This window comes from Carassius carassius, chromosome 46 (assembly GCF_963082965.1).
Source record: "Carassius carassius chromosome 46, fCarCar2.1, whole genome shotgun sequence".
Classification (NCBI taxonomy): domain Eukaryota; kingdom Metazoa; phylum Chordata; class Actinopteri; order Cypriniformes; family Cyprinidae; genus Carassius; species Carassius carassius.
This window is the reverse complement of record NC_081800.1, coordinates 24,636,242-24,658,121: the sequence shown is the minus strand read 5'-3', so window position 1 is coordinate 24,658,121 and position 21,880 is coordinate 24,636,242. Positions and strand designations below refer to the sequence as shown.

Sequence of the window (21,880 nt, the reverse complement as noted above, 5' to 3'; positions counted from 1 at the left end):
CATAGCCAAAACTCATATAAATTGTGACTAACTTTGGCGAATTAGTTCGTTTGGACAAATTATGTAAGTTATACATATTATGTTTCTTTTTTATTTTAATTGTTTGCATTTAGTGTAAATGTATATGTTCAAACAATACTGTATTTAATTTCACTTCATCTGGTTTGTGCTAGGCAAAGGCATAATTCATAAACTAAATAAATAACTTAATAATTAAATTCCCTGATTAAGAATTATACACATTTGTTTTTGTACCACAAGTTTTTGTAAATGTTGTGCTTACAGTATATACAAATTAGTCATAAGTAATTAAATATGCAGTAATTTCTAGAACATACAGAATTTCTACAAATTTTGTTTCATTTTATTGACATATTAGAGTTGAAGCTTTTTACAGATGGGATTCTGGAAATTTTAGGGGTGAAATTGTGATCGATTATATTGATTAAATATAAGTCAATTTGAATGGGATGCACTAAAGCGTCACACTGTTCATCTGACCTGTTTCACACAAAACAAAATTTTATGAGAAAACTTTTAAATAATACATTGAAAGATTAATAGCAGAAGTTATGGTCATTTGATTGGTAGGTTAACTAAGGTTATTGGTAAGGATTACTAGACTGACCATAACAGTTAGTTTATGAATATGAGGCGTTCATTACAAGACCATCTTAATTGAACTAGACATACTGCCACATTTAAATTTCAGGCTCATCAGGAGAAAAATGAAAATACTAGAACTATTATACAAGAACATGATCAAGATTTGAGTATGGCATTCTTTCTACATGATAAAAAAAAAAAAAACATTTAATGAGCTGAACAGAAAACTGCACATATATTAACTATATTTCAGAAAAGAAATCAAGTATTTATAGATTGTTCTATAATTTTTTATCTCCACTGTGTATATATGATATATGATTGGTCATTATGAATACCAGGATGTGTTCTTCTCCTCACTTATGCAAGATACTTTAAAAGCATATCAAGAGCTCTGTGCTTCCAGGAACTGAATGGGCTTTTCTCAGAAATGGTGTCAGTGGACTATACAGATTGTGTTTCCATTGATGGCAGACGCCTCAGTCACTTCTTTGCAGTTCACACTCCTCTCTGCATCAGTGGACCAATGTTTATTGGTCTTAAAATGTGACATTCCAAGTTTATGGCTGTGTTAAATAAATATATAATAGCTACACATTATACTATACCAATGCACAGAAACCAGGGGTCGCTTTGGAGGGCTTGTTTTTTAATATCTGGTTGCTAAGATTGCAGCTAATTGCAATGCAGCTGGGTATTTGTGTAAAGGGTTTTTGTTGTGAGCATAATGCACATGGCTAAATCAAGAAAGGCTCTTAATTTAGCACAGCTGTGCCAATTTGTTTAATGAAAAATAAATTGATTTATTGAAATGAGCTGATGGCAGGCGTGTGAGATATAGCCAGGATTGCTGGGTTAGTATACTTATCATAATAATCAGAAATGTTTCTTGAGCAGCAAATCAGCATATTAGAATGATTTCTAAAATATCATGTGACACTGAAGACTGGAGTAATGATGCTGATTCAGCTTTGATCATATAAAAATAACAGTTATTTAAAAAATATTCACAACATTACTGTTTTTAATGTATTTTTGGCCAAATACTTTTGAACGGTAGTGTAGCATAAACATAAATATAATTTTTCAAGCTAGGAATTAAGATCTACAGACATAAAATCAGCTTGTTGTTCATCGAGAGCATTCTTACCTTGACACGACCAGAGGCAAAATCAACATCTTCAACATCCTCATCAGCAGCTCTCCAGGAAACTGGAAGTATTTCACTTCCTAGAGTGGAAAAGAGAGAAAACATTTAACAAAACACTAATCAGTCACAACTTTCGAAGGATTTTTTTTTGAATATGAACATGTGAGAGAATACTTGATATGGCTTGGTGGATTTAGCCTAAAGGCTACTTTTATCCCCTTACCCAAGAAACCAAAAATCACAGGACTTAATGACTACAGACCTGTTGCTTTAACATCTGTGGTCATGAAGTCATTCGAGAGACTGGTGCTAGGCTACTTAAAGGACATTACTGGCCCCTTCTGGACCCCCTGCAGTTTGCATACCGAGCAAACAGGTCTGTGGATGATGCAGTCAATATGGGATTGCACTGTATCCTCTAACATCTGGACAAACCAGGAACTTGTGTAAGGATCTTGTTTGTGGATCTGAGCTCCGCTATCAACACCATCATCCCGGACACCCTTCAGAATAAACTCACACAGCTCTCTGTACCCACCTCCATCTGTCAGTGGATCACAGCTTTCTGACAGACAGGCAGCAGCTAGTGAGGCTGGGAAAATCACATCCAACACCCGCACCATCAGCACAGGAGCTCCTCAGGGCTACGTTCTCTCCCCACTGCTCTTCTCCTTCTACACAAACCTATAGAGACCCCTCTTTCAAGCTGCTGAAGTTTGCAGACGATATTACAGTCATCGGCCTCATCCAGGACAGTGACGAGTTTGCTTACAGACAGGAGGTTAAAGAGCTGGTTGTCTGGTGCGGTCTCAACAACCTGGAGCTGAACGCGCTCAAAACTGTGGAGAAAAATCATTGACTTCAGGAGAAACCCCCCTGCTCTCCCTCCACTCACCATCATGGAAGGCACTGTGGCTGCAGTGGACTCATTCAGGACTCATTCATCTCTCAGAGGTTGTACTTCCTTCATCAGCTGAAAAAGTTCAACCTGTCCCAGGCACAGATGACACAGTTTTACTCTGCTGTTACTGAGTCGGTTCTGGGCTCTTCGATAACTGCCAGCCAGCAAATCAGATAATGGGCCCTATAATACACCAGGCGCAATTCGACGCAAGGTGCACTGCAAGTGTGTTTACTAGTTTCAGTCGCATTTTCCCGTTCAGCGCAACGTCGTTTAATTAGCAAATGCATTTGGACCCATTTGTGCGCCCATGGGCATGCTGGTCTAAAAAAGAGGTGTGCTCAGGCGCAATGCTATTTTAAGGAGCTGAAAATAGACTGCGCCATAGACCAACTCAAATCTGGTCTGAAGTCTGGCACATTGATTTTTCTTTGTTATTTAAAGAGCGTGTTAGTATAGGCGGGTCCACAACACTGCTTATTAAACACAGGGATGCACAGCAGCACACAAACATGCCAAATATAAAAAATGAAAGGATTGCAATGCATTGGAATTTTTTTGTAGGCTAAATAAATGTATAAATATATATATAAATGCCTACATGTCATAATGGATAGTCATCGCATGTATCAGGATTAGGCTATCTATTTGCTCACACACAAGCAGCTCCATTTCATCTCGGAGACGCGTTCTGTCTTTCCGCTTGCCAAATTCCGCCGCGGAAATAGCAAATCCGTCATGGCATTTTACGCCCAAAAAACACCCATTATTCATTAAGAGAATAGGGTCAACCCCTTTAGACCATGCGCCCGGGCGCGCCAACCGTTTTTTCGCCATTAAAAGAGCAAAAGTGGATTTGTACACGCCCTGAGTGCACCTGCGCCGTGCGCTTTACACTTTGCATTTAGATTGTTAAAATAGGGCCCAATAAGTCTGCAGTGGATTGTTAGGACCGCAGAAAGGATCATTGGTGTGCAACTGCCCAGTCTTCAGGACTTGTACAACTCCAGAGTGAAGAAACTGGCAGGTAACATCATCAAAAACCCCTCTCACCCCGGACACAACCTGTTTGCACTTCTCCCCTCAGGCAGACGCTACAGATCTCTGCGCACTAGAACATCTAAGCTTAAAAACTATTTTTCCCCCATGCCATCTCCAGCTTAAACAGCTAACATATGAATCATTACCTGTGTTTCTGTAATTCCTGTAATTCTGTGTTCTGTAATTCATTTCCATCATCATTCAAATCATTCTACATCTGTAATTATTGCCTTCTCAAGTTTTATGGAAATACACATGCATATCTCAAATTTTTTAAAGTAAAAATATGAGTAAAAATGCACAATTCTGTACATAAATCAATATACGGTTCCAGATTCTTTCACATTATTTATTGCTAAGTCTTGCTAAATGTATTATTATTATTTGTAATAGATGAAAACATCCCAGTTCTTGCACGGCCAGCATACTCACTGGACATATCACCCATTGAGCATGTTTGGGATGCTCTGGATCGGTGTATATGTCAGCGTGTTCCAGTTCCTGCCAATTTTGCTTCTTTTGGACTGAAGAACTGCAACACCCACTGACTGCAATGATAGAGCTTGGAATAGCTGGGACAATTTTTTATATAACTCTGACTGGATTCGTCTGAAAGAAGAAAGTCATATAGACCTAGGATGCATCGGGGGTGAGTAAAACACAGCCTAATTTTCATTTTTGGGTGAACTAACCCTTTAATATTTCTAAATGTCAAATAGAAAAGAAAAAAAAATATATATATATATATATTTTTTTTTTATTATTATTTTTTTTTGTATATATATATCTTTTCTTTTTTTTCTGTTTTTACGTGGTACCATTTCTTGCCGGTTTGATCCACAACACAAAAGTAGTAACCAGTTATTGAACAGAACAGAAAGGATACATTTAAGCAGGAAACAGCTGCAATCCATACTGAGTTTGCAGCAGCACTTCTCTTTACTGGCACTGAGCAGGCCACAGTCTGAAACTAAAGAAACTGCCTTGTGAAAATGCCCAAATCTCTCTCTCTCAGTGTTTGGATGTTTGGCCCATGGTCAGGACTCTGAGAAAGCCTCTTTGCTTTAAGCTTTGCTGGTTTTGTGCTATGCTATGAGAGCAGAGGACTCAATAATCCATCTTAAAACTCAGAGCCATGACTAGACTCCATAGACTGCTCACAGACTAATACACAATTATAAATATGAATATATATATATATATATATATATATATATATATATATATATATACGATTTTAATTTCTGTTTCGATGAGTGGTTGCTGATAAATGCAAATGTGTAAATGTAGAAATGTCCCAAACTTGAATGCATAATTTTACACAAAGATTTAATTATAAATTTAAGTATAAATATGCATGCCAGCTCAAACGGTGGTATAGGCATGGGTACAATTATTTTACATAATCATATTATTGAATGTGGATTTAATCAATGCAAATGGGGCTCATATAATTTAATTTTTAATTTTAAAGCAATTATTTGTCCAACAGAAATGGCCTGTTAGAAACACATTTATTGTTGCATGTATGCAAATTATGTTTTATTATCAATGCATTCCTGTTTCCATTCAGTTGCAATTTAAATAAAAAAAAATACAATGACCTTCCACAGCACAACTTAATTTCAAAATGCCCTCTATCAGAATCTATTTCGTTTTGCAGGCTGTTACACCAATCAAGCAGGGCATTTGTGTGCAATTTTTTTGTTTGTGTCAGTACAGATGAGCATGCCATAAATACGGCATGGATGAGGATACTGAAAAATCTCAGATAAAAAATGTATTGGTCAGAAGTTGATTGATTGGGAAATCCTCTAAGAGACGTGTGAGTGGTCTTTTCTTGAGAAGAAGTGTCTCATTCCCTGTTCAGGGAACATGGGTTAAACAAGTAACCCGAGATGTTCATTTACATAGGTTCACTGAACTCTACACGAACTTGCCAATCTAAGCGCTGCCACTTCTGGCCTGAAACAAAATAGACCAGGCTAAAACCAGAGCCCAGGACTCAGGAGCCACATCTAAATCCAGATTATAAAACCTGATAAAATTGTGAGGGGAGGACCAGCCTGGCATCACACATACCACTTTTCTTTGCCAAAGCCAAAGCCCAATTGGGAACCAGGCTGCACTGCCCCAGTGGAAAATCCATAACAGATATCTTCCAGGGGTACTCCTCTGAAAATGCGAGGAAGCAACACTCCTGGTAGAGTGAGCCCAAATGTTGCAGAGAGACCTTGCACCTCATATGCAAGTGAGATAGCGTCCCTAACCCAATAAGAAACCCAAATAAGAAAAATACCTTAACAAGGCCTGGAGCAATCACAATGAATGATTCACTTACAGAGAGAGCCTGCAAATCCCCTACGCACTTGATAGAAGCCAGTGCCAACAGAAGCGTCAACTTAAGGGTCAGATTCTGGTTGGGAGCAGACTCCAAAGGCTCAAAAGGTAACTCTGATAAGCCCTCCAGGATGATAGACAAGTCCCTGGAAGGAACACTGACAAGGCACGCAGGTCTCAAATGCCTAATCCTATGCATAAACACAGACTAGACAATGCCTATCTAAGGGGACTTTGTCCAAATCCCGACGAGCAGCAATAGCTGTGACATAAACCCTCAAAGTTGTGGCAGCCGCAAACTTCTCCTGCAAAAAATTCCAGTATTGAACAAATTTGGCAGTTGACTGGATACATGAGGTGAACACCAACACTTTTCCACTTGGAAAAATAAAACCTCGTAGTGGAAGCAGCCTTAGCATTATAGATGTTTTCCTGAACATCAGCAGGTAGACCAGAGGTTACTACCGATCTCCCTCGACAGGAAGTCCACTGTGAAGTTCAGAGCCCCTGGGACATGAACTGCTCTCAGTGAAACAAACTTGCAAAAAGTTGTGAAAGCAACTGTGTGTCACTCTCAGCAGGTGGAGGGCCAGCTATGAGGGGTGATCTCATTTGATACTCTTTTGAAACATGTTCTGACACCGTAGACTTGAGCTGGAGCCAAACAGGACCGGATTGAGACAGAATCAAGCTGTACCCCAAGGAAATCATCTGCTGAGAAGGAGTGAGAACACTCTTCTGGGCATTCAGCCTGAGACCGAAGGTGGGGAAGAAGAATGTCCCTGTCTCGACACACAAACTCCCTTGATTGGGCCAGCATGAGCCAGTTGTCCAGGTAGTTGAGCACACAAATGCACTGGAGCCTCAGCGGTGTCAGAGCAGCATCCATACACTCTGTGAATGTCCATGGAGCCAAAGCCAGACCAAATGGAAGAACCCGATATTGGCATGCCTTTCCCCAAAAAAGGGAATCTGAGGATCCTCCTGTGTTGCTGAACAACCTGAATATGAAAATAAGCATCCTTCAGGTCTCCAGTGATGAACCTATTCCCTTCACGAATCTGGGCCGGAATAGCTTTTAGCGTCAGCCTCTTGAACTTCCCTTTGTAAAAGGAAATATTCAGGCGATGCAGATCCAGGATGGGGAATCTCTAAAACTGTACTTAAGGACAATAAATAAGTATTCTGTTTCAGTGCATGACTCTTTAAATGATAATGAGCTATTGCTCACTCCACCCCTTTCTTCTGTGGAGCGCGTCTAAACAAGTCACGTGAATCGCTGCCTTGGACTCCATATATGGCTTGGAGGTGGTCTTATTCAAAAAGCTAGCTATCTACATAGAAACCGGCTGCAGATTGAAACAACTTGCTGGATTACAGTATAAGACTCAGACAGCCCATAACAAGCTGGCTGCATGTTTTTATTTTCACCTTTTCTGGGCTGGTAGACACACCAGAAACCTAACTAAATAAAAAAAAAAAAAAAAAAAAAGATGAAAATTTTACTTTTTCACCTGACGTCACCTTTAAGTTTTACTGGAAAAACACAAATTACATTTTGCTTGTTTATAGATCTACTAATCTCAGAGATTTCGGAACAAATACCAACAATGTCTCAAACTGTGATCTTTCAAAATTTCTCAAATTTAAAATATTAAATGGACATTTCATAATTAAATTCTTACATTGGGAGGGAAAGAAAGAATTGAAAAGGATAAGAATCACTAAATGTGGAAAAGCACTACATGCTTGTCTATAACTTTTGTTTACAATGAAAAAGGCTAAGATTTTTGGATGTTTTTCAGGAAAATACTATTTCAAGTTTTCTACTTCAAAATTTCAAGTTTAATTCAATGTGCTTTCTTGTGAAATTTTCTTGTGAAAACTGTTTCAAAGTAAATCTCACACCAAACATGTTCTTTACAATAAGCATTTTGCTTTGACATTTTGACCTAAAGTAGTGACATTTTTTTTTCAACCACTGTATACAGAGCTTCTCAGATAATTGAGTTACTCTCATAATACAAATAAAGAAATAAATAAATCTTGTGTGTCAATGCACTGGATATATCAAAATGACCTTGCTCCAGTACAACAGTCTCTCTAATTACTCTGAACCCTTTTAATGTAATAGTTCCTTACAGATGCTAATCATTTCTAAGAAGGAACTAGTTTGGGAAAGAAAATTATCCCATCAAAAATTTCCAATCTGCCTGTTTCAGTATTAAAAATGATATTCTCTTTCTTCCTATGTGGATTACGTCACTTTAATTATAGTGGGAGCCACTATGTCGCTGTATCTGCAGGTCTTGGTAAAGAAATTATGAAAGGATGGGTAGGTTTTGTTGAATTTTTTTCTCATTTTGCAATATGTATAGACCCATAATTAACAATAGAACAATGATTGCCAATATTTATTTAAGAACATCTCATGCTTTGTTTTTGAGTACTCAGTTTTTGCTGTAGAATTGTAATGATATACCTTTGTTCCTTCACACTGAGAAGAATTACAAAGCAGCTGATTAAAAATTAGCTATTATTTTGTGCATAAGTGGCTCATCTGTGTGCATTGCACATGTGCTTCTAAAGCACAGAAAGGACGATCATGCTTATATTATATGGTTAAACAGAGGCTGGGTGGTATACTGAACAACAGCACAAACGCATTCTGCAAGACATTGATAGGGGATTACACAAGAAAAAGAATAGTGAAATGTGAAAATACAGAGCACAATTTGTCCTGAACAAATCAGATGAAAAAGTTATTTAGTTGGTTACGGCTACTGTGCAACATCATAATTCCCTCATTAACATTGAAATCAACCATTGTGATAATATTAGTTTAAAAAAAATTTGCATCTATCTAAAGTGTTGCTTTCACCAGTGAAAAAGTCATTTAGACTGAATCAGGAGAGAAATATTCACAGAAAACAGCAAAACAAACAGCAAAAACAGTAGTGGATTTTGATGTGAGAGGACAACAGGAGATGGACTTTTTCACTGGAGGAAGCGTTATTATGGATTATGAATTCCTATTTTAGCTGTAAACAAGGGTTTGAATTAAAAAAATAATATACATATATATATATATATATATATATATATGAACTACTATGAACTACTATACTTTGGGTGAAGTTTAGATTTTGGACTTGTGATTTTGGATATCTATTTTTAACACTCCATTATACTTTCAACAGACAGATGAATTTTTTTTTTGCCATATTTTTAGGAATAAATTGTTACATTGTCACTATAGTCTGAAAGTAGAAAAGGAAATCGCGTTACACTGATGCCAAATAAATGAATAATTTAGTAAATTTGAAAATATGAATAATTATGAATAATCTGAACTTTTGGTTTCTCTAAAATTGATAGTATACTTGTAAAGGAAAACAAGAACAAGTCTTTCTAGCAGTCTGCTGTGCTCTAAAAGCCACTCAGAGCACAGTGTTTATTTGTTAGACTCTAAAAAGCAATTTAGGCGTGAGTGCCTCAGTGTCCTTGCTGAGTGGAACATTTCAGTAGATGTTAAAGAGCAAAATCTCATAGGGGCTCAACACTGAACATCTGAACCCTCACTGCACAGCCTCATTCAGACTAATGACCGTGTGAGTCAAACTAATGAATTTCACTCAGTTCACATTTTTGACCTGCACCATTTTTGAGTCTATGACTGTTTTCTAAATTTATTTGGTATATGATTTGTTTCTTGTTCCTCTTAACCGTTCCGGCTCCTTAAGTTGCATTAATGGGGACTACTAATTAACTAATTGGGAACAAGAAATGCATTTAATTGTGACATATGTATAATAATAAAAAATAAAAAACTTTTCTATTTTAGTGCATGGAATGCTCTTATTCATTTATTCATTCATAAATAAATAAAACAATTCTTGCAAACTGTGTGTACACAGATAAGACTATACAATTACTTTTTAGAGCATAAATGCAACCCAGTATTTTGCCTTAACAGCAAATGTGAGACAGATTCAACTTTTTTTAATTTTATTTATGTATTGGTATATCTTAGAAAACTGCACATTTAACTACTCGTCATATAAACATCAGCAACTAAGTATCAGAATTATGTGTTTGATTCATTAAGATGAACCGACTCACCCTTCGTTTGGTACAGTGGCTGTGCCTTAAGCTCCTTTATTCATTCTTTATGTATTAAATGGCTTTTGTCAAATTATTTCACTGTATGCTTTTGATTCTTTATCAGATTCTTTATCTATTATTATTCTTATTCTTATTATGTATTATTATTTATTAGTCATTTGAATCATCCACAGCTTATTCATTCATTCATTCATTCATTCATTCAAATATCCTGACTCATAAGAGTCATTTTTGAGAAGTCATACTACACCAGTTGCACTGTAGTTTTTGATTTACTAAAAATAACTGCTTTTAGTATTTGTTTTGTAGTCCAACAAAATCCATATATGATTTGATTTTTGATTTCATACTCAAAATAGACAAACTTACAATATGATTGTACAAGGTTTGCTATTCATTCTCAATATTAAGATGAAACTGCCCCAGAGTCAGCTCAACAAAGTAGAAGAGAAAGAACTGAGCCAGAGATAGAAAATGTTCAGATTGAGAAAGAAAGGCAATAGAATGAGACAGAGAGGGAAGAGACAGAGGCAGAGCAGGAAAATATGGAGAGTAAGTCCAGAAGTATATATAGACAGAAGACTGCTTTTTTGCTTCAGTTCCAAGATCCTGCCCATGTAAAGAAAAACAATACAACGTACAATGTGTCCTTTTGTTTCAGGGACAGTGGAATGAAGGACACACATGGTTAGACTATTCTCCTGAGAATGATGGAACGTATTGTTCCAGCTGCAGGCTTTTCAGAAATGATGAAAAGTACAAGAGCAGGAAAGGTTGGCAGTCAGTGGGGGTACGACTGTGGAAGCAGGCTAAAGGGAAAATGAAGGAGCATTATAGGACAGAGACATACATGCTAGGCATCATTCGGGGAAAGCATTTAAAAGAAAGTCATTTGATAAAGCTTTGTAAAAAGCCGACTTTGAAATGCAAGCAGCCAAAGAAAGAGAAAGGCAAAACAACAGGGAGATTATCTACTGACTGACTGATATTATATTGCACTTGGCGAAACAGGCATGGTATTCAGAGGTGACAGTGTAAGCCTCCCAATTTCTAACAAAGGAAATTTCTTAGAGCTGGTGAAGTTAGTTAGTTAACATGACAGTGTTCTTATGCTTCATCTTGACAACATCAAGCATCACGTTAAAAACCTCAGGTGTCTCTCCTCTCAAACCAAATACAAAATCACCTAATTAGAGCAAAGGAAACAGGTCATACTAAAGGAAGTGAGGGAAGCATCAATATTTTCACTATTGATGTATGACGTATCACACACTGAGAAGATGTGCTTTGTGGTGCATCATGCACATGACAAGATCATAACGGAGTGCTTCATTCAGCTGTGTGATGTCCAGTCAACAACAGGAGAACAGCTTGAAAACCTAGTAATGCACTGAAAGCGAATGACATTCATGGCCAAGTTTATGATGGAGTAGCCAAGGACTACAGTCCAGAATACACAAGCAAAATTAAAAGACAATATATGTTCGTCACCGTGCTCATTGCTTGAATCTTGTATTAGTGGAGAGTGCAAAGTCTAGCATACACTTTGTCAGTTTTTTATTTATTTTTATTTTTCATACAGTAGTTGAAAAACTTTACACCTTTATTCCTGACTCCACAAAACAACATGCAGCTTTTGTCCAAACACAGCACATGGCTTGCCATGTACCAATCCTGGCCAGCGTGCCAGCGAGCTACAGAAGCTCTCCTAATGGAGCTGCAAGGAAACAACCCTCAGGACTCTCAGAAAATGCCTCCATGCAGTTGTCCAATTCCTGGAAGATCTGACAGCGTCTGAACCATCTGATCTAGCTGCAGGGGAAGCAAACTTGTGATGCACAACAACTTTGAATTTATTCTTTGCTTGGAGATAACAACCCCAATATTCAAGCAAACAACAGTTGCTTCAAGTGCTCTTCAGCAGCAAGACCTGGACTTGGCAACAGAATACACTGTTGTAAATGGAGTCGTTAGCAGAATGAACACACTGCAGAGACCAGAGGGATCAATGTGTCTGAAGAGATTCCAGGACAAGCAAGATGATGAAAAGTACCAACAGTGATTAGGTGCTACTCCACATAAGTTACAGAGGACCACCAGCCACAGACTTTAGAGGAGTACATATATGAGGAAGGATGTACTTCAAGGTAAAGGGAACACTGACAAAATTGTGACATCACTGCACTGCTTGATTGAGCCATCAAAGTGGACAGACACTGTAAATGCTGCCCATACTCTGTGAGTTTTACTGATTTCAAGAGGAGGAGGAACAGCTGCAAGCTGAGTTTTTCACTCTTCATACACATACTCAAAAAAGAGTGCCCATGCAATTCTGTAAACGTTCAAGGAGTCTGATGCACATGTTGTGTTTCCAACACAACCCTACGAGTCTCAACAGTCACTGCGCATGTCTGGTAGGACAATCTGACTGTAGCTGTATCCCTAATACTAATATTTTGGGGAACACTCTAATTTCAGAGTACAAACATAATGTTTTCCCATCAAGTTCTTCCTCAAGACCTCAGGACACCTGCTTGAATCCTGCCATCTGTGGAACAAGCCCACTAATTACTCATGAGACAAGCGGAGCTGAAGATCTGCCGTTAATCACGTAATATTGTTCCTGAATCCAAGAATGCATTTCCTCACATAAAGAACTTTGAAGCGGACTCATTTTAAAGCCCACTAAGTTGTGTGAAATTATACAATAGCACTGCATGATGAACAGATAGAATTCTAAGTTGATAATGATGTTGGATGCAAAGCTTTTGATAAAAAAATAAAATAAAATAAAAAAATAAATAAAAAGATCATTATCCTTTCTGGAGCCTGACAGATGGTCATTATCTGTCGTTACATACGTATGCGTTCTTCAGTACTTCTCATTTTGTTTTACCTGAGTCAACAGAGTAATTCAAATCATTTATTTTTGAATGAACTATTTATTTAAATTCAGAGTTTGTCTCCTGTAATCTACACAACACTGAGGCTTTGGTGTCTGTGTGATGTGGTCATAAAGTCTGCTCATGAAAATGAACATCCCTCAAATTTTGTTTTTTAGAAATAGATAATAGATGAGTATTCAAATGTCCTACAGGCTTCTCTATGTTTTCCATCTGCAGATGTGGTGACGTCTGTAGTCTACTTTATCTTCAGCGATGGCCTCAGGATAAGCATATAATGAAACGCAGCTTGTCTTGAAAAGAATAAATCATCCAAATGAAAATTTTGTCACCATTTACTCACGCTCATGTTGTTTGCAAACATGTAAGACTTTCTTTCTTTAGATTTTCTTTACAATACAAAAAGGCATCATTAGCATTAGCATTGTCCAGCTACAAAAATCCGCTATAAAGCAGACTTGGATTATATCTTATAAATTCTCTAAAGTCATAGATTATCTTTGTCTGAGGAACACATTAAAATGCAATTTGTTATTGAATTAAATCTTACCATCCAACCTTGCTCTCAAATTGCGTTAATTCTCCCAAACATTCAGATCAGAGCTATTTTAGTGTAATTTAGCTACTATTACATTTCAGTTTTTCCCCTACATTTCCTGTTTTTATCTTAGTTACTTTTAGTAATTGTGTTGTTGTTTTTTTCATATTTTTTGGTATTTCTCTTAATAAACTGTAATAGTCCTGATTCAGACCTGGGATATTATTAATGATGCATGTAAGAACCAGTCAAGTTTAAGTGCACTTTGAAGGTTCAGGTGTGTAGATTCAGCCTGTTTCTCACACAAAGACATTGTATAGCTGCCTTTTTACAATGCTTTCTATATGTTGTTAAGTATTGTTCTGTAGTGTTGACTGCATATACTGTACAACACACCAGATAAATGGGCCACTTTCATGATGCTTTTAAGGTGCTTTTAGTTCTTTTTAAGCATGACAGGCCCAATATATTTACATTTATGCATTTAGCAGATGTTTTTATCCAAAGCAACTTACAGTGCATTCAGGACATACATTTTTTTTTACCAGTATGTGTGTTCACTGGAAATTGAACCCACAAACTTTTGCACTGCTAACGCAATGCTCTACCACTGAGCCACAGGAGCACTATATATTGTATAACATAAGTTGGACATGTCACTTCTTCAGGTGCTCAAATACACAACAGAATTGCAGCAGAATGGACACACAAGCTGCATCTTTTAAAAGCTCCTGCTGGCTTTCTGAATGCATGAGATATTCCCAATCACTTCACAGGCATTACACCAAGCTCAGGATTCATTTTATACCAGAAAAAACACCATCCAGTCCAGCGCCAGAAAAAAATCTCTCTCTTTGAACACAGCAAGGAAAAGATCCTCCCAAATCTGTCTTTGTGTTGAGACACAAAAATAAAGTAGGGCATTTCAGAGGTTTTTAATGGTGCAAACTGCAAACAAAATTCATTGGGTCAGCTTCAAAGCTGTTGAAGCAAAATGTGAATTTGCACTTTTAGTGTGGATCAAATCGTAAACATATATTTACAAAAATGTGTACTTGCAGATTATATTGATGAAGCATAAGACAACTTAAGTGTGCTTAAAGAGATTTAACTTTCATGACCGTTTTAAAAAGTGTCTTATAATGTCAAATGAAAAGTTTACAAATTTTATATCATTGCTTTAATAATTGTTTGTTGTCCCTTAAAGACATACACTTATTTTAAACATACACAAGTATCTGAAATCATTTTAACTGCAGTTATTAGATGCTACATCAGATTGCAACTTCAATACAATGTGTAATTAAAAAAAAATTAAATAGCATACAAATGTATATCTACATTATTTACATTTTTATATGTACATTTTCAATAGAAATTACATTTAAGTATATTTTAGTTTAGCATAAATGCTTGTCAGTACACTTTGAACATTTAAAAGACAATAGAATGATTACATTACATACTGTATGTACTGTAATCCTACTTAAGTGGTCAAAAAAGCACTACTAATTGCATATTGCCCTGTGTAATTTAAATGAACAAAAATACATTTTAATTTTATTGCAAATAACATGCATTTAATTTTCTAAAATTCAACTACATTCTTTAATGCTACGTGTAGAGGAAAGGCACACAAAGATGAAGGTCATCTACACAAGACTTTGATAGAAACCAACAAGATGAAAATCCATGAAGACAAAGGGAACAAAATAACAACATCAACCATACCAGACAACTGAAGAGTGCACAAGGATGAACTTAAGTACACAGACAAATTAAGATAATAAACTAGACACAGGTCAACAGAATTAACTAATCAAAAGATGAAAGAAACTAGGTAAAATGAAACTTGACAGGAAACATGACACATTCAGTTCACACTTAAGTATTGTTTTACTGTCTTCTATTTCATGACAGTTTCAAAGCATTTTTCTTTCAGACTCCCCCTCAAAAAATATATATATAGAATAAAAAAAATAATAATTTAAAGTATGTATTCTCCTTTTGCTGAATTTGCACAGTTTTTTTCCATATAATGAACAACAATGAGCATTGCTGAGGTCAAAAATGACAAAAAGAACAGCTGAGTATCATTGAAGACGTCTACGTGATAGCTCTGTTTCAAGCCATAATTCATCCCAAAAAATGAAGTGCATATATTTCAGTGAAACACATTAAAGGTGCCCCTATTATGCCTTTTCGACTATTACATTTCATGCAGTGTGTCATAACTGTATGTGAACATAAACTATCTGCAAAGTTGAGAAGAGTCTGCTCGCAGTCGCCTAAATGAGTCGTCAGGAATCTGAATATTATTTTGTTACGGCTCTACGTCATGAAGTAACATACATTTGCATAATGTCCGCCCATGTTTTAGGTCGCCAACTTGCCTGCCCACAAACACAGTCAAATTACCAAAAGAGACCAATAAATAAAATAAAACACACACACACAAAATAAACGCTGTATTTACGAGAATCGTTATGTGGAATCGAAATGCACGTCTTATCGAACCTGTTCTTTATACACAATACTATTTGTGACTATCACTTTCGACACATTTAGTCTTTCTTAATGCAGCTACAGAACAAATGCATGCTGTGTCTTTTTGTGCTTTTGTCTCATTATAAATGCATCACAGCAAGGCAAACCCAAAAATAGTCTCACATCTGAAAGAGAATTAAGAAATGCATGCACAATAGGGAGAATTTAGAGCATGTGCTTATAAAACAACAACCACACTAACAAAACAAAAAAAGTCTACTATTCAAAGTGTCTGTAAACACTTTTATGTCTCACATTTTCTTTGCCAAAAAACAATGAACACTGATGAGCTTCAGACACATGCAATGCATGGCTCGCAGTCACCTCTTCGCAGCCTGCAGCATTTGTTCGGTGGCAGTTCTGAGATTATGAGTCAAAACTTCGCTGTCTAACAGATGCAGCACTCAGTTTCTGCTCTCCACAACACAAACAGCAAAAGAGCGAGTGTGAGAGTCTGTATTGTGACACGGCTTTGTGAAATTAGTTTGGAAATCTGTCTACGAGAAGGGGCAGGTTTTACATTTATCAAAAAAAGAAAAATAAATAATATATATATATACCGTAAATGTCCAATGGCTCTCAGAAAAAATACTCAGTAAAAAATATTTGTTTGTTCCCTTATAAAAATACCATAAACTTTACACATAAACTGATATTTTCAAGGGATTTTCAAGCAATTTTTTTTCCTCACCTTTTTCAAATAATATATTGTAAAATGGAGTTTATTCCTGTGATGCAAAGCTATATTTTCAGCATCATTACTCCAAATATGATGATTTGCTTCTAAATTATTTAGTCATGATTGGTGCTCAGTTGTTAATAATGGTTCTTAATCAGTGTTTTTTTCTGCTCAATTTTTTTGTGGAAACCATGATTTGCACATTTTATGGACAGGTTGATGGCTAATTTCGCTGGTACTTGTGACTAGTGACAATAAAGGGCTACTACTAAATGTTTTACTGTCACTTGATCAATTACAATTTTCAACTTAATATTTCACAATTTTGATCAAATAAATGCAGCCTTGATGAGCATTTCAAAAACATAAAAAAAAGTTAATTATTCCAATTATTCCAAGCATATGTGAGTGCATTTGCATTAAGAACAAAACTGTCTGAAAAATGTAAAAATATTTGATCTCCTCATAGGTAAAATTTAAAACAAAAATGCTTTTTAAAGATGTTCATTAAAAAGACTTAAAGACTTAGGTTTTTTATTGTCTGCACTTGCATTTATTTTCTATATCATGTAGAAAATTGTCTAAATGCATGGGTGTGTGTGTGTGTGTGTGTGTGTATGACTAGTGCTTTCAGGTTACTTAAGTCCTTTCTCCTCTTATGACTCATACATAATTCATACAAAATCACCAAACATCATGGGCTCTTGACCGATGATTCTGTTTGCTTTTGTATAAAAAGAAATCAATAGACATATATAGCTGAATTTACAGTGTATATATATATATATATATATATATATATATATATACATACATACATGAGGGATATTTGTGGATGCTATACCTTTGTTCCTTCAAATGACTTGGTAATAAGACAGATTGTGTTGAGTATGAGAGAGAGGGTGGTGTATGAAGTGAGCCAAACATAATTATGATCATTTCCTCTCATGGATAGCAATGGACTTGTTTACACTGTGTCTCAAGCAGATAATTCCCATCAACAAATAATTTCTCAACATTGAAAGCGAAAATGCTGTGATGGCAAACAATCACAGCCAATTGGAACATATATTAACATTTTGGTGCAATGTGATTTCAGTATGTGATTTCAATTTTACATGCATCTAAATGAATGAGATTGCTATGTTCCTGTACTTTAACTAGAGCTTAACTCGCAACACCAGGGTCAAGGGTTCAATTCCCAGCGAAGCATGTACTGACGAAACATCTGGATAAAAGCCGCTCTGGATGAAAACAGATGCCAAATGAATAAATGCACATAACATCTTTTATTTTAAGATCCAAACTGGGTTTCTCTTGCAAAATAAGCCAATTTTTTTTTTTTTTTTTTATAAAGAGCCCATTGCAATTTAGCTGAAACAGCAAATAGCATCACTGACCTGCTTTAATGCTGCGAGGCTAAGCAGCACTTGCTTAATGTACAATTACTAAGAGCATTTGTATGATTGGACAGTAATCCCCGGCCGTTTCAGCAAATGGCCTGTGGAGGTATTATTTTTAGGCGTATTTGAGAATCATATTTGAGGTTTTAGTCGAAGCGGACAACAAAATGAAAAAGGGAGAAACACCACCTCTTGTTTGCCGTTCATTCAGTCGCTGTTCTTTTAATCTAATGAAGAACTAGAAAATAACACAATGTGAAAAAATTCATTATTTTGTACAGTACAAATATCTAAACATTCTTAAATCAAGATTTACTTTGAAGTAAAATAATGAAGATATTAAGTCTTGTTTTCTCAAAAGCAAAAAAATAAATACAAATAAAACAGGTAAAAAGATCTGTCAGTGGACAAATTATCATGTTTTCAGTTTGAATTAGGTTTATTTTTCTTACACCATTAATTTTTTTTCTTGTTTTAAGCATAAACATAAGCATAATTTTGAAAAGTCAAGTTGCTTCTCAAGTAATTATATACTGCTTTGAGAATGTTCTAAAATGTTGCAATTCAGAGTTACTCCTAATATTGAGGAAAAAACTCTCAATCCCAATACATAAATTTCCCGATCATTAAAAACAGGGCTTGATGCTAAAACATTTATCCAAATTATTCAATACTTGGTGGAGTCAATGTATAATCAAAATAACTCATATTGATCTACCAATAATCAAAAAAAGCCCTGATTTTAGGGTTTTACTGGAAAGTCGTCCATAAAAAAGCAAACCCAGAGGTCATTCAGACCAAATGAGACCATAATAATAAAAGTTTTTTTGTATAGCGCTTTTTACGATACAAATCATTGCAAAGCAACTTTAGAGAAAATAACGTTTCTACAATATTTAGTAGTACTGTAGCTTAAATAATCATCAAAAAGCCCATATTGATCAACCAATGATCATAATTCAATGATTTTAGCCTTCTACTGGAAAGCCATTCAAATGAAAGAAAACCCAAAGGTCATTTGGACCATATGAGATGGTAATAATTTAATCGAAAACCCATATTGTTCAACCACTAATCATAAAAAATCATGGATTTTTAGCTTCCTGCTGGAAATTCATCCTAAAAATAAAACCAAAAGGTCATTTGGACCAAATAACACAACTTGACCATCATACTTGAATCGAAAAACCCATATTGATCAACCAATAATCATTAAAAATCCCTGATTTAAGGCTTCTACTAGAAAGTCACCCCCCCCCCCCCCCCGCAAAAAAAAAAGAAACCAAAGGTCATTTGGATTGGATGAGGCCATGAGGAGAAGTTTGGACCATACTGAAACAGTATGGAATAGGGTTTTATGGGAGGTTTTTGGAAATAATTTTACATTGTATTGGTGGTGTTTGCAGTGAACATTCATTGTTGTCCGTATAGGAGGTGGACAGGGAGACTAACCTGCTCCGAGAGGTTTTTGGAGCGCAGGAAGAAGCCGAGCAGACATCCGATAACCACGGCCAAAACTGAGAGGATGAGTAGGCCGTTCTGTTTACAGACACCTTTCACTCGCACCCAAACTGCATCCAGCGCCACGGCCATCGTGTGTCCCACGTCCACAAAACACCAGCTACACTAGCAGATCTCCATATATCCACCGCCCAGATCCAGATGGGAGAAAGTCCCACGCAGATGGACGAGAAAGAATGGATGGACAGATAACAATGTGCAGAAAATTAGTGCAATTTTGCTCAGGATCTGGAGAAAACACACATACTCTCGTTCTTTCCTTCACCATGCAGCGATAGACTAAGATCACCACACTTTTCAAGCATCCACTGTTTTCAGCCCATTCGGGACAGATTGGCTCCGCCCACCTCCCAGCTCGGCCAGTAGAAAGTGAGCGACAGTTGGTGTTGTGCACAGTGCGGACAGCATCAATCCTATTAGTGAAAGCACACTGTGTAAAGGGGTCTGTGGCCTGGATTACACGCACAGAGCATCAAATGAAGATGAAACTGGTTGGATCTATTCATAAATGACGTTGAATGAAGGGAAATGGTCTCTTTTTTTGGGGAGTGTGGATGCTTACATATTTACACAGGTGCATTTTGGGGTTAAAGCACAACAATTATTTGCCTTAATTTGTACAGATTCAGAAATGATTCAGAACGAATTAAACTTTTTGAGCATCATGACCATTTAAGAGCGAAACTTGCAAGGGGAAGAAGAATCAGAAATCTGCAGGATTTAGTTATGTTTAAGGGATATTGGGAATATATCCTTGGACACGATGCACATTGAAACCAACAAACCATGGGCATAAAAAATGTGTAAAATACTTTTTATTAAGATTTTTTCTTTTATTAATACTTTATTCAGCAAGGGTGCATTGAATTAATCAAAAGTGACAGTGAAGACATTTATAATGTTACAAAATAATTATTTTTCAAATAAATGCTGATCATTTGCACTGTATTTTTATCAAAGAATCCAGCAGTAAATCAGTATATTAGAATGATTTCTGAAGGATCATGGGACACTGAAGACTCGAGTAATGATGCCGAAAATACAGCTGCGCATCACAGGAATAAATTACATTTCAACATGTATTCGAGTAGAAAATGGTTAAGTTAAAGTGCCCCTTTTATGCCATTTTTAAGGTACCTAATATTTTCCTTATAGTTTTGGGAGTTTCCTGCAATAGATAATACATGCATGCAAGGTCAAAAAACGCTTTTGTTTTCCCAAAATATGCATTTAATTTAATCACCTCATTTCCCAATGATTCTCAAATGTATGGAAGCCCGTTTCTGCCACTGAAAGAAAAAAAACAAAAAACAAACAAACAAAGAAAATCTATTTTATCTCATGATTCTGACTTTCAGTTGCGAGTTAAATTGACTTTATAACTTGGATTATAATTCTGACTTCATAACTCCCAATTGTTGAGTTTATATCATTTATAACTCCCAAATTGAGTTTATATCATGCAATTCTGAGAAAAACAGTCAGAATTATGAACTCATATCTCATCATCCTCATCTTTCAGGATTAAAAATAAATTGAATTTCACAGCGTCTCTTAAAAACATTTAAAAATTGTACAAACCATTAACTTTAAACAGTAGTGTAAATCAATAAAAAAAGAAACAGAATGCCAAACTAAAATAATATATGTATGAAAAGTAATGTGGACAATCTGCACAGTCAGTGTTTTTTATTTTTATTTGATATCAGAGAATCACAGGAGCATTAGATGACATAATCCCAACACACCACACACATCTCCGGTCCTCATTCACAATTAATCTGAAGCACCGAAGGCTAAGCATGGCTCTCCAGCTGTCTTACTCATCAATTACTCTCAGAAGATAAAGCGCTGGTTCATTTGCTACACAGAGCAAACAAATAAAGAGCTTTTAATGGAGCACGAGCTGGAGGAAATCTGCGTGTCTGTCAGATGCTTCGTTAAAGCCCTTCATTGAACCGCTGTGAGGAAGACTTGTACATGAGCCTCTTATTACTCATGATGATAGTACTAAAGTGACATCTAAAGGTACATTAGCGGCCAACATAAACAGCACTGCTCTCCCAACTGCATCTTCAAAAATGGTAATAATTTAACACCAGAAAAGTGTATAATGATTGTTTCCA

At 36.2% G+C, this 21,880-nt stretch overlaps 1 protein-coding gene across 1 annotated transcript in view; it reads right to left on the bottom strand.

Moving 5' to 3' along the window:
* LOC132129562 (excitatory amino acid transporter 5-like) overlaps positions 1 to 20,102 on the bottom strand; it is a 59,264-nt gene extending 39,162 nt beyond the window's left edge. Inside the window, exons 1-2 of the mRNA XM_059541186.1 lie at positions 19,686 to 20,102; positions 1,757 to 1,836 (exon numbers count right to left, since the gene is read on the bottom strand). Of these exons, the coding sequence (XP_059397169.1) occupies positions 1,757 to 1,836; positions 19,686 to 19,826 (221 nt within the window). The 5' untranslated portion in view covers positions 19,827 to 20,102. The remainder of the gene's footprint in view (positions 1 to 1,756; positions 1,837 to 19,685) is intronic.
* Positions 20,103 to 21,880: the final 1,778 nt, after the last annotated feature.